At 46.3% G+C, this 14,072-nt stretch overlaps 1 protein-coding gene across 4 annotated transcripts in view; it reads left to right on the plus strand.

The window, feature by feature from the left end:
* Positions 1 to 14,049, plus strand: part of LOC311244989 (anoctamin-9) — an 80,822-nt gene extending 66,773 nt beyond the window's left edge. For all 4 annotated transcript variants that reach the window (XM_084334719.1, XM_084334717.1, XM_084334718.1 and 1 more), the window contains 3 exons: positions 6,649 to 6,739; positions 12,586 to 12,698; positions 12,995 to 14,049. In XM_084334719.1, coding sequence (XP_084190845.1) covers positions 6,649 to 6,739; positions 12,586 to 12,698; positions 12,995 to 13,010 — 220 coding nt within the window. In that variant the 3' untranslated portion in view covers positions 13,011 to 14,049. The remainder of the gene's footprint in view (positions 1 to 6,648; positions 6,740 to 12,585; positions 12,699 to 12,994) is intronic.
* Positions 14,050 to 14,072: the final 23 nt, after the last annotated feature.

Consider the following 14,072-nt stretch of genomic DNA (forward strand, 5'->3'; position numbering starts at 1 on the left):
AACAGTTCAGTTTGTCAGGTACATGCAACACAGATTACAGTGTTTACATCTGTCTGCTTGAGAAAATACCATGTTCTGCATCTGCAATTAAAATGATTGAAGTGAGATGAACAGTTATTTTTAAATGTGTGATCTAAAGATAAACAAAGGGTTTTAAAAGTGTTATATTTATCTTCTCTTATAGTACCAGAGAGAAGCTGAGGAGAATCAACCAGCAACAAAAGCTAAATTTGTTTAAAAAAAAAAAAGAAAAGAAAAATATATATATATATATATATATAATTATATATATATATATATATATATATATATATATATATATATATATATATATATATATATATATATATATATATATATATATATATATATATATATATATTCTTTATTTTTTTTTTGGTATCGAAATGGTATCGAAGTATCGATACTTTTCAAGGTATCGTATCGAAGTCGAAATTCCAGTATCGTGACAACACTACTCTGAGGTGGACGACGTTTCCCAGGCTTTCCTGGAGCGCACTGCTAATACTAAATGCTATAAATGCTGGGTCACTGTTCTACTGTTCCCCGCTGTGGGATGTCACTAGGCATGACAATGCTGGCGTTTGTGATGTGCTCGAGTTGTCCTGAGAGACAACCGAGTTGTGTATTGGCGCAAGCGACGGGATATCTGGGTAAACGTTGTTTTCCCCGTTATCCTGGAGCGCGCGGCTAACGCTATGCTATATTGGGCTACTGTTTCTGTTCTGTCTCCCTGCTACGGGAATGTCTGTCTATACTACAGTCTTCCCTCCTCTCAACCATTCATGCTGACGGTCAATTGGTGTCTACTGGGGGAGTATTGCGGGGGGGGGGCTTTGTTTACCTTCATGGGTAAATGGGCTGAGGTCTAGGGCTGGTGTGCTGTTGTGAATATTATGAATGAATGCGGGACTGGTTCTCTCTTGTCCGCATCCCCTTAACGTTGTGTGCATGGGCTTGCCCATTCTACAGTATATTCGTGGTGTTAGTTCATTTATTCATTAACCCCTTCATGGTGCACACCACAGTGGAGGTTGCTGGTTGCAACCACCACTGGTGCTCCGTGTTAGCATCAGTCCTTTGCTTTTGACATGTTGAAACAGTGCCCCGCCCGGCCGACGCCATGAGGTGGGTCGGCCCGGCGAGTGGCTGGTGGGCTGCTAAAGCCTGTACCGCCACGGTATGGAATTGGCAGCGATTAGTAACTGTGTTCGAATTGCTGTTTTTTCTATCAAAAAATGGTGTCTGGTGGCGGGGCCTTGAGGGCCAGCCGACGTCGACACATCGCGCGAGGTTGTTGACGTTATTAGCTTTGACCTAGCCGCAAGCTATAACCGCTCAGGGCTCCCCTCTCCGCAGAGGATTTTGGTCTTCCGCTGGAGCGCGGCCGGTATTTGTCCTAGGCCCCAAACCGCCTCACACCGCGCAGCCAGAAGAAGAGAGAGCACGGCCTCGTCAGCGGCGATGACGAGGCCCTCGACAGGCGGCCATGTTTTCCCCCGCCAGAGGTATCCTGGGCGTTGAATCGACAGGTGTCCACAAGGCCGACAGCCTTGGCGGCCGAGGGATCGGCCATGTTGGATGAACTCGGCTTGGAATATACAAGCCGTCGCCGTCCTGCCGCGAGCAGCCCGCTCTCCGATCACTCCCTCCCCCAACACCAGGGGAAAAGGGGCTCTGATTGTTTCCTTTGGCTGCGGGCCGCGTGCCTTCGTTGAAGCGCGTGCGGCCCCACTTTTCGCTTCTCATGGGGACAGGGGCTGACACCCAGTTGATGGCTGAGCCTGGGTCTGTCCGTGAGAATGTTGTGCTGTCAAGCGGCTCCCACACCATAAGCTGTGTTTGGTTGAGCCTGGTGTTCCGTCTGTCAACTAGTCAAGTGTTGTCAGCAGGGGGGCTCGAAACCTTTTTGAGGCACACAGTGCGGGCTTCCCCGACCTCGCCTTCGCCAGGCCAGGTATCATGTTGGTGCCTCCCACTCCTGAAAGATTGGCAGTGGTCTCGCAGGCGTGCGTGATTTGGGTGGTAGTAATATCACTGCAGGGCTACGGTGTGTAGGAACCCATGGGGGCCTCACACCTTGCATGTCCGGCTGCAGAACAACTCCTCAGCATGTTCTGGAGGGGTGTTCAGTGGGGGAGCTTTTGTCACCTAGAACTGATGTCAGCTTCCCCCTTATCAAACCGGCCCTTTCTGTCGGGGTCCCCCCTTGGGTGCGATTGTCTCGTGGGTAGTGTCAGGGTCAGATGTCCCGACACGGAACGCTCTGCTCGCACGGGTCCAGGGTTGGCTACGCACAGCGGGTGGGACCGGGCCGCCTATCTACAGTTCCTAGCGGACCTGCGCCACATGGCGGCGGGTGCGTTGGGAGTGTCATCACATATGGCTACAGCAGTACCATATGTCGAGGTGGATGGAGAGAACGCTGAGGCGGGGACTTGTATTTACACAACCCCACCTGTTTTCGGGTTTGGTACAGACCCTATTGTCAGGGTCACCAGCAGTGACAGCTCTGGTCGACAAGATCCGATCTCTGTGGACGAAGCAAGCCATCGTCGTGGCGTTTTCCTCCCGGTGTTCTCTGGTGCCTGAGAAATCGGGAGGGGGGGGGGTGTCAGACCCATGTTGGACCTGTCCCATGGGAAGGTTCAGCATTTTTTGGATCGTCTCCTACCTGTTGAACACTGTCAGGTGGGGGTCTGGTTCTCCTCCATAGACCTGTAGGATGCGTGTTCGCATCCCCGATCTTCCGTGCTAGGGCTTACCTACGCTTCCTTTGCAGGGTTAGCGTATGAGTACCAGGGGCTGCCGTTCGGCTTTTCTCTGGCTCCCCGCATCTTCACCAAGTGTGTGGAGGCCGCACTGGGGCCTCTGCGTCGTCAGTGGTTACGAAGTGTATTCTGCCCTGCCGACGTTCTGGTCCTTGGCGGTCAAGGTGGATCGTCAGGTCTCATACCAGGCAGGTTTCCTACCAGCCTGGGGTTGCTGTAGACTGGAAGTAGAGTACTCCTCTTCCCAGTCAACGGGTGGAGTGCTATGGGCATCCCTCTCAGAGCGTGTTGCGACACACTCGGGAGGTTCCGTCCTAGGATGGTTACGGCGCTGTCCGTGATACGCCTGCTCGGTATGAGGGCATCTGCTCATTCCGTGGTCCCTCTTGGCCTCCTCTTCACCCCAGGAGGAGGTTACGGAGGTGGTTCTTTTCCAGTATGGAAATAGACCCGGTGAGAGGCAAGTGGAAGCGGTTCCCGTGTCAGTACTGGGGGACCTCGCCCCTGGGGAGGGCCTGGGGGGGGTGCCCATGGGCAGTAGGCTGTCACACGTCACGTTTTTCACCGACGCCTCCCTCGCTGGAGACGCAGTAGGGGGCAGCTGGCAAGCCATGCTGCCCGGTCTGCGCTACGTTCAATGTGTTGGTATTGAAAGCGGTCCTTCTGGTCCTCAAACGGTGTTGATCAGGACGGACAATACGACGTCAGTGTCGTATATCGACAGACAGGGAGGAGTACGCTGGCTATGGGCGTTCTCCATCTGCGGGCCTGGGGACTCTCCACATCCCCGGCAGGGGAATGTGGGTACAGGTGTAATGTCGCGGGCGGTCCTCACCCTGACGGGTGGGGATTATGTCCGGACATAGTCAGGCAGGTCTGGGACCGATGCCGTGCCGCCTGGGATTCTTTCCCCCATACATCTGTTAGGTCAGTTGTTGGGGCGGGTACGTTGAGGAGCGCAGGTCCTTGATCCTGATTGCGCCGGACCGGGGCGCAGCTGTGTGGTTCCCGGTCCTGATCCAGCTCCCATCATGGCATGTTCCTTGGTCATCGCTGGCCCTCTCTCAAGCGCACAGGTCTCTGTGTTAGTTCCCTGTGCTGGGCCAGCTGCTGGTGGGTTGGCTGGTGAGAGGGTGAGTCTGGAGAGGATGGATCCTTCTGTGGTTGGTACCATCCGGAACGCGCATGCTCCCTCCACTATCGCGGGTTACGCGGGTAGGTGGCGTATTTTCCAAGAGTGGTGTAAGGCCACCCTCTTGTGAAGCGTTTCCTGCTTGGCGTTCGACGCCTTAAGCCGGTGAAACGCTCTTTGGCTCCGAGCTGGGATCTTCAATTGGTCCTCGGTCGGTTGTCCTTGGCCCCGTTTGAGCCTCTTGAGCAAGCGCTGTTGGAACGGCTGTCGTTCAAGACTGCGTTCTTGCTGGCCATCACCTCCGCTAAACGCGTGGGTGTGCTTTGTGCTCTCTCTGTACGGCCAGAGTGCCTGTCTTTTCGTTCCGATAGTGGTGCCACTCTGCGGCCTAATCTAGCCTTCGTGCCTAAAAATATCCAGAGTGCTTTCCGCTCCAGGGATATTATGGTTCAGGCGTTTCATCCGCCTCCTCACGCTAGTGAGTTGGAGGCGGGCCTTCACCTGTCATGTCCGGTCCGGGCTTGGGGGTTTACCTCAGCCGTACTCAGGGCCTCAGGGCTACCGATCAGCTCTTTGTCTGTTACGGTGGCTCTCGTGCTGGTAAGGCACTGTCGAAACAGCGCCTGTCCCATTGGTTCTGCGAGGGCATTGCCTTTTGCTACACGTTGGCCGGGCTGGCTCCCCCTGGGGGCGTCAGGGCGCACTCCACTTGTGGGGTGGCGGCCTCTGCCGCTCTCCTGGGTGGGGCCTCGGTGGAGGACATCTGTGCTGCGGCTTCATGGTCCTCACCGGGTCCCTTCATAAGGTTTTACCTCATGGACATGACCGGGGGTTCTGTCTCCCAGGCGGTTCTGAGGTCTGTGGCCTCTCCTGCTTCCCGTCCTTTGGTGGGGTAGCAGGCGTGTGTGGGTGTGGGCCACAATGTGTTGTGTCACACGTGGTTCCGCCTGTGCTGTGCGTTCAAGAGGTTCTAGTTCCCTCTTGTTCGCACTCGGGTGGAGTTGACTGTCGCCCCCTCTTCATTAGGAAGAGTGGGGTGACGGGACTCCCCTCCCCCCTGATGTGGGCTTACGGGTCCTCAGGGGGTGCATTTGTCGGGCCTCGCGTCCGCTCTACCCCATATCTCGGTATGGCTTAAGAGCGGGACGCGATGCCAGTACGAGTATATAACGACAGGTTATGTATATAACCTAGTTATATGAGTACTGGCTAAGCGTCCCGCTCTTAGCGTGCCCTGAGTTCCCTTGGGGAAACTTTTCTTTGGAAACGATTTTCAGAGGAAGAGTGAGTGGTGACCACGCCTAGTACTATATAGTACGGCAGTAGGGCGGGGCCTGGCAGGTGCTGGGTGTATTGGTTTTTATTCGTTGATGGAGTACACTAGGTACATGAGATGAGGTATATCTCGGTATGGCTTAAGAGCGGGACGCTTAGCCAGTACTCATATAACTAGGTTATATACATAACCTGTCGTTAACACTAGTCCGCTACTTATCAATGATGTTGTTGAACGGTAGAGTCCCTTCTCGGCACAATCCACACTGTTCCTTGTACTCACTCCGGCTAGTACCAATGCAAAGTCAATGGGGTCAAGCTCCTGTCTGTACAAGCTGACCAAAGACAACCCAAAAACAACTTTGTGTGCACTGGAATATATTTTGGTTGTCTTCAGTCGGCCTCTACAGAAAGGAGCTTGACCCCATTGACTTTGCATTGGCCAGAGCCAGTATGAGGAACAGCATGTGCTGAGAAAAGATTCTACCTATCAACAACATCATTGGTAAGTAGCAAATAGGGCTAGTGTTCCCAAAATCCCTTTAAGCTGAACAGACATTTCACATGGTATCTGTTTTATGAGTTATCTGTTGAATCTAAGATTATATTAAACTATAAGACCTTGTATATCATTTACTGCTCACTTATACTTCCTACATTACCATACTGTGTGGAAGTATGAGGGTCGACATTTAAAAAGACTGTAAATCCAATAGTCAAAAGTGGGCCATTCATAGCATTAATAAGGCTGTTTATAAAGTATCATGTTATGAAATGTAATGATTTGGTTTATTATAAGATAATGCAAATAATGTACAGAGATAAAACAACGTTACTCCCGGACTGTGTGCAAAGGTTTTTCAATCCAGGAGAGCAAATATGATATGAGAGATGTTTGTACGTTTACTGTACAAAAATCTAAGAAAGAGATTAAAATGAGATGTATTTCTATTGTTGGGGTTCACTTGTGGAAAAAGGCTTATATAAATTGAAGAATGAATTTGATTTTGGCAGCTTGTGAGCGAGTCTGTGAGCTACTTTTGACTATTCCTGGTAGTACAATCTCTCATATCGCTTGTTGTGATTAGGCATTTAGCATTGTTTTTCTTAAGCAAATTAGTTATCTCCTAAAAAATTAACAGTACGTTTCTGATAAGCACTAGATTTAAAGAGGTCCCTTTGCATTATTGTGGGAAACTCCTACTCCTATTCAAGCTCCTGTGAGGTCATCAAAGTGAAGCAGGCTATTCTAGGTCTTCGCTCCCCAAGGGTGGAATAAACTTCCCACTACAGTCAGGACAGACGAAACCCACCCAATTTTCCACCGTCTACTAAGAACACACTTCTTATCTTCAATATCTGAAGATATTAATTTCAATATATGAAATTAATAAAATAAAATAAATAACCTTCTTACTGTCATTGCTGTGGTCTGTTCTTTGTTCACAGTTACAAGGACTACAGGAGCAGTGACTACAGTCTCACACCACAGTTCTGGCTAAACTTAGCCGTGCGCTTTGCCTTTGTTATCCTGTTCGAGGTACAGTATATACTAATATAATAATATATACTAATATACTATAACGTGTATAACATACAGTATATCATGCCAGTTAAGGTACAAACCCTCGCCCGCACCTTGTGTCTACTGTTTACTTTTACTCATAGTTTAACTCATTCAGCGCCAGTCACGATGATAGTCGGGTTAACTCGCCATCGCTTGAGCGCCATACCCGAGTATAGTGGGGTTTTAATTGTTATTTCTTTTATTAGCGATATCCATTCATTTGAATCCATCCAGCCTGATGTTATCGTTGGGAATGGGTCTGAGCTTGCAAAAGGGCAAATACTGCCACCTACGCCTTCCAGTTGGTATTGCACCACATTGGGAATGGTCTAGTTTATTTTCTGGGATGATCCAAGCCGTGTGGGCAGGGTTTAAATTAGAGCTGGGCATAGATTAATTTTTTAATCTAGATTAATCTACCTGCAATCCTGGAATTGATCTAGATTCATCTAGATTAAAATGGCTCAAAACAAAAAAAGTCTGCCAAAGGCATTCAAAATATGTGTGTTCTACCCAAATAATGACCAGAGGAGGAGATTTATCCCCTCCTCTTCATCTGAGGAGTCACTAGCTGTTCTATCTCCTTGTTCAACAGCATGAACATGTCTCTTCTTTTTGTAATTTCCAGTGTTTCTTTTAAAACCAGATTTATCGTAATTTTCTGTGCCCTTCCTTTGATGTCATTAACATTGTTACACTGATATTGACAGCTCTCTCCAGTGTCAAATCACTCTCTGTCAGTAGTTTCTTCTGTGCACCTTCATTTCTTAATCCACACACAAACCTGTCTCTCAATGTGTCTTTTAGTGAATCTCTGAATTCACAATGCTGCTGACTGGTTGCTCACACACAGACTGCTGCAGAAGCAGGTTTCTCAACAAATTCAGTGCAAGCTCAGTGTAACAGTTCCACGAATGAAGAGAACACTGAACAGCTACTACAGTCTCAGGTCCACATCCAAGAGAACACTGAACAGCTACTACAGTCTCAGGTCCACCTCCAAGAGAACACTGAACAGCTACTACAGTCTCAGGTCCACATCCAAGAGAACACTGAACAGCTACTACAGTCTCAGGTCCACCTCCAAGAGAACACTGAACAGCTACTACAGTCTCAGGTCCACATCCAAGAGAACACTGAACAGCTACTACAGTCTCAGGTCCACATCCAAGAGAACACTGAGCAGCTACTACAGTCTCAGGTCCACATCCAAGAGAACACTGAACAGCTACTGCAGTCTCAGGTCCACATCCAAGAGAACACTGAGCAGCTACTACAGTCTCAGGTCCACATCCAAGAGAACACTGAACAGCTACTGCAGTATCAGGTCCACCTCCAAGAGAACACTGAACAGCTACTACAGTCTGAGTACGGCTCAATACACACAATTGTTAAGGGGATGAATGAATGAATGAAAACTTTATTTAACAGATTGCAGAATGGGTACAATACAGTACGGCTCAATACATACAATTGTTAAGGGGATGCAGACCTGAGAAAGACGTTTGTCTTGTTTCCATCAGGGTCCCCCATTTTCAATTCATATAGACATATATGACATACATGACATACAGATAGTCAGTACTGCTACATCTATACATTTATGACATACCAGATTTGCAAATACAGTACTGTTTGTGATACAGAAGGAGTCAAGAAAAGGGAGTATATACATTTGACGTAGAAACTGTACATTGGAGGAGGTTGGGTGGGGGGGGTTGGGTACATTGGGATATTGACAACCATACTGGGTAATTTACATTGGAGGTGGTTGGGGGGGGGGGGGGGGGGGGGGCGGGGGGCACACTGTATAAACAAGTAACACTGTACATTGAGGTGGGGGGGGGGGGGGGAGACTCTGTACAAACAAACACAATTGTACATTGAACTATTGACAAAACCATACTAGGTAAATGACTGTACATTGGAGGGGGTTGGGTTAGGATATTTACAGGGGCCAGTGTTGAATTGCAGTCTCCCGTAGGTGTCCCTTGAGAGAGGTTTTGAAAGTGGGTAGTGATCCACATTCCTTTACAGCTTTGGGTAGGGCGTTCCACATTGATGTGGCATAATTGCGAAACGTGTTTAGTCCCTTATTTGAGCCGAATCTGGGTTTAACATGATTTGTGGAGCTCCCTCTGGTGTTGTGATCGTGGTATTCACTGACCTTTGGGAAGTATTTTGACATGTACATGGGTACCTTGGTCGTGTAGTGTATCTTGTAGACCAGGCCCATTGCAAGTTGTTGTACTCTGTCGTCTACTCTAAGCCATCCTAGGTTGTCGAAGTGGGCAGGGGTGAGGTGGGTTCTAGGAGTAAGGTCAAGCAGTAGTCTGACCAGTTTGTTTTGAGATGTTTGTAATTTTGTTTTTAGCGCCTTTGAGGTGCTTTGGTACCATGAGGTGCAAGCATAGTCGTAGTACCCCTGAATGAGTGCTCCTGCCAGAGTCTTCAGGGTGTTCTTGTTTACCAGAGAGGAGATCCGGTACAAGAATCGAGTTCGTTGGTTGACTTTTTTTATTACATTGGATGCCATTTTGTCACAGGAGAGATTAGCCTCTAGGATGGAACCCAGGTAGGTAATTTCATCTTTCCTTGTGACAATATTGTCACCCACTGTAACTGAGAAGCCGTCGGTCTTGCTGAGTTTGTTATTTGAACCGAAGAGAATGGACTCTGTTTTGCCCATGTGTAATGATAGTTTGTTATCAGCGAGCCATATGCAGATTCTGCCTAGTTCCGAGCTGAGGGTTTTTTCAACCTGTAACTTGTTCTTGTCAGAGACCAGCAGGGCTGAGTCGTCCGCAAACAGGAACAAGTTGCAGTCACAAGCTGACGACATGTCATTTGCATAAATTAGGAACAGTAGCGGTCCTAGTATGCTTCCTTGTGGAACACCACAGCTCACTGTGAGGGGGGGGGATAGGGTACCGTTTACCTCCACCATCTGTTCCCTCCCCTCAAGGTAGGATTGCATCCAGCTCACTGATAGACTATCAAAACCAATTGCTTTTAGCTTGTCAATCAGAATGGAGTGATTGACCGTGTCAAAGGCCTTTTGTAGGTCCAGCATGACCATGCCGCAGTATTTGCCTGCGTCCACCTCTTGTTTGATGTGGTCATTCAAATAGAGAAGGCATGTGTCAGTGGAGTGGGATGTTCTGAAGCCAGATTGGAATTCGTAGATTAGATTTTTTTCCGCTAGGTACTTTTCGACCTGTTCGTAGACTATTTTTTCCATGACTTTCGAGATGGAGGTGAGAATAGAAACAGGGCGGTAGTTGCCTGGGTCTAATTTGCTGCCCTTTTTGTGCAGAGGGGTCACCCTCGCAATTTTGAAGTCCTTGGGGACGTGTCCCTGTTTTATGGAGAGGTTTATTATGTGTGTGATGATTGGTGTGATGGCGGCTGCTGAGTCTCTGAGGAATTTGGAGGGGATGTTGTCATGGCCAGTGGCCTTGTTAGGTTGGAGGGCGCTCAGTTTATTGAGTACCTCATCTGTTGTTACCATTTCCAGCTTGAAGTCGTCCTTGCGGACCCCTAGGTTTTTGTAGTAAGCTACTATGTGTTCTACCCCATAAAGCCCTGAGTGGGAGGGTAGTTTGTTTACCAGTGTTGTGGCTATGTTTGTGAAGAAAATGTTTAAGTAATTGGCTACATCCAGCTTGTCTGTGATGAGCGTGTTGTCAGTTTTTATGTTTATGTTTGAGAATCTGGTTTTAAGTTTTTTACTGCATCCTAGTTGATTATTGAGTAATTTCCAAAGTTCACGTGGTTTGTTTTTGTTTTCCTCAGTTTTGTCATTGATGAAATTCTTTTTTGCAGTTTTGATCATGGAGTTTACGTCGTTTCTTAGTCTGTTTCTTTCTAGTTTGAGTTCAGTCACGTGGGCTTGGACGCAGACCAGATAAAGACGTTTGTCTTGTTTACATCAGGGTCTCCCATTTTCATTTCATATTGCTCCACATTGTCATCAAACGGTCCAATATTTCAAATAACCCAAGCCATTTATGTTTTAAACACTCATGATAGTCCAGTCGATCCTTCCTTTAGTGTGTAAAGTGGATTTCCTCCTCTTGTAGATGTTTCCAAGAGCAATTTGAGCAACGTGAGCTAACATGCTAACTCGCTAAGCTAACATTAATAATGTAAACAAAGCTCTCAACAGACTTCTTCTTTCTTGCATTGCGCAGATTCAGACATCCTCATCGCCGAATTGTGTTATATCCTGAGGACTTCTTAACCTCACCTGTATAACAATGATTACCGGACCACTAAAGTTACTTTAGTTTAACACATTATTCTGACTACAGCTCCGGTACATACGTGCAATCACTTCCGGGCACCACAGCTGTGAACTACGGCAAGTATTTAAGGACAATACAGACCCAACATTGAGAAAAAGATTAACGGCGTCAATTATATTATCGCGCGATACTAGTCTCGCGATAACGCAGCACGTTACCGCCGTTAACGGCCCAGCTCTAGTTTAAATACTCAGGCGAGGTAACCTGTTTCAACGATACAGGCTGCGGCGGAGCCCCGCGGTCCAATGCTCTTTTCATGTATGCACTAGGAAGGATAATAATGATAATCTAGCGTTGATTTCAGGAAGATACGGTAATCAGGCGAAAAATTACAACGTGTTTAGTGTATTTCACTAAAACGCTATTATCCGTCTTTCTCTGGAATTACTCAGAGGCACCCAAAGTTATACTCATATTCAAAAGGCTATAAAACGGAAATGTACAGATGAAAAAACTATCCGTTTTTGTACATGTTGACTGGATGCAACTAACTGATAATCGACGGGTGTATTAGACCCATAGCTATACTTTAAGATATATTTTAAGGACTCGCAAATCTCTCAGTCCCCCCATTGACTTACAGCGGTGGCGCACTAGCGCCATCTCGTGGATTAAGCAGTGGCGCTGAATGAGTTAATATTCAGATTACATTATTTTTTATTGTCTTTATTCATTGTAACATACCGTATATTATAACTGATATACAGAATCTCATCTGCACCTTTGTTTACTCTGTTTATTTTCTCGTATTTTATATTCAGATTGAATTCTATTGCCTATATTTATGTCTTTCTTCTATTACCCTGCCCATACCTGTACCCCCCCCCCCCCCCCCCATGCTGCCATGATGCTCAAATTTCCCCAAGGGATCAATAAAGGAATATCTTGTCGTTTTTTATGTTATGTTATCTTATTATTGTATTATTGTATTATAGCTTGTATTATATATACGTATATATATATATATATATATATATATATATATATATTTTTTATCCACTTTTTCTCCTCTTTTTCTATTTTTCTCCCATCCCAATTTCGCTGTGCCAATTCTGCCCCCCCCCCCCTGTCTTGAACGTTGCTTGCATACGCCCCCCACAGGCCGGTTGTAGGGAGGATAGAAGCCTTGCATCACGTGTCCCCTCTGATACACGAGGAGGCAGCCTGTCACATCTTTTCACCTGCCAGCGCGGACTCTCATTGGCGAGGTGTAACGTGTGGGAGGCTCACACTACCCCCGCCATTTCCTGTCTCTGCTGTGCAGGCGTCCCCCAACCGACCTGTAGGAGTCGCTGTCCACAACGTCCAGATTACCACCCATCGACTTCCACCCGCTAACTGATTGAGTTAGTATGACGGCCGGCCCAAGCCGGAGGCAACGCCGACAGCCGGATTCGAACCTGGTGTCTTTTGCGTTGGTGACGAGCGCAATGTCCGCTGCGCCACCCAGCCCCCCCATACATATATATTCTTATAATTACAGAACTGTTTGTTTTTTGTCTCTGCTTGCAGCACGTTGTTGTCATATGCAAATTTGTTGCAGCCTGGTTCATTCCGAGCGCTCCGATGCAGGTCAAGAACGACAGACTGTTTGACAAACTCAACAGACTAAAGGAAGAACTCAGGTGAGTCTTGAATGATAGAATGTAAGCTTACAGGTATGTACAGTATGCTTGTCCAAAACATTTCAGATTCCAAAACAGGTGATTTTCTGTCTGTCTTGACACAGATATTTGGCTTACAAGGCTTCAGGCCAAGAGAGATATTAGGCTTAACTAGGCTTCAGGCAGGGCTACTCTGTTGTCTCATTAAGCGTGCTGTGACATCAACAAGGTTGAGAACCACTGTGATAGATTGTGGTAATATTGCCTCCTTAATATTTTCTCCAGGCCACAACTAATGATGTTCTTATTTGTTACAGGTCATATGAAGAGTGACATGCAGACAGTTGTATTCAGGCCGGACACAGAAATGGCTGGAACCCGGTCCAGTGAATGGGCCCTCCCCAAACCTGCTTAACTCATATCATGTGTTTATTGCTGGCCTCCATTTCCCCCTCCCTCTAGCAGCTGGGCCCCAAAAAGCGTTCCCCCTTTTCCACCGTTAAGCATGGCCCTGATTGTATGGGGACTGTGAAGCCTATTGATGTGTCAAATTACAGTGTTGAGTCTACATGGCACAAGAACTGATATGGTCTGCTTTTATTGGTTATTCCATGGTTTATTCCATTTTCCATGTTCAGATGTTATTGTATGTATGAGTTGGAGTGGGATGTCATGTTAGAACCAAACCTTTTATTATTGAGCCCCTTCCTGTTTCTAAGCAACCTGATGGCCCTCCAGCTATGGACACTACACTACACTACACTGACAATGTAATGCTGGCCATCTGCATTTTAGACACTGATATAGAGAACAGACTTTTATTGACAAAATGACAAAACCATTGTCGTTGTTTTTACTGAAAAGTAGTTTTACAGAAATGTTTTGATTGTTATTACTTTTGAGTTGCACTGATATATTTCTATTGGATCAAGATATTTATAATTATTATATGTGTTAAATGTTTTATGAAGGCCTGAAGGTATTTCATTCTATTATTGCTCATTATTTTCTTATATTGTGTCTAAATGTATTCTGATATTTTAATGGGAGTGAAAAGTGTTGTGTTTTGTTTTTCACTGAGAAAGTACTTGTTTTTGTTTTAAATCACTGATAAGGTACTTATTTTTGTTATAATCTTATAATAAGTACTTGTTTTTGTTACAATATTATAATATGTTCTTGTTTTTGTTATAATCTTATATTGCTAAACTGCAGCACTCATCAGCCATAAAAACTGTTTGAATTCGTTTTTCTTTTTTAAATGTGTCCTATTTTTTCTTATCGGTATTTATACTGTGAAGCTGTGATATCCTGTACCTGCCTTTCTCATGTTTAATACTTTTGAAATAGTAAAAATGTGGTCACAGAAAAAGCTTTGTATTTGTGATTGTCGGT

This window comes from Notolepis coatsorum (assembly GCF_963971535.1).
Source record: "Notolepis coatsorum genome assembly, chromosome: 18".
Classification (NCBI taxonomy): domain Eukaryota; kingdom Metazoa; phylum Chordata; class Actinopteri; order Aulopiformes; family Paralepididae; genus Notolepis; species Notolepis coatsorum.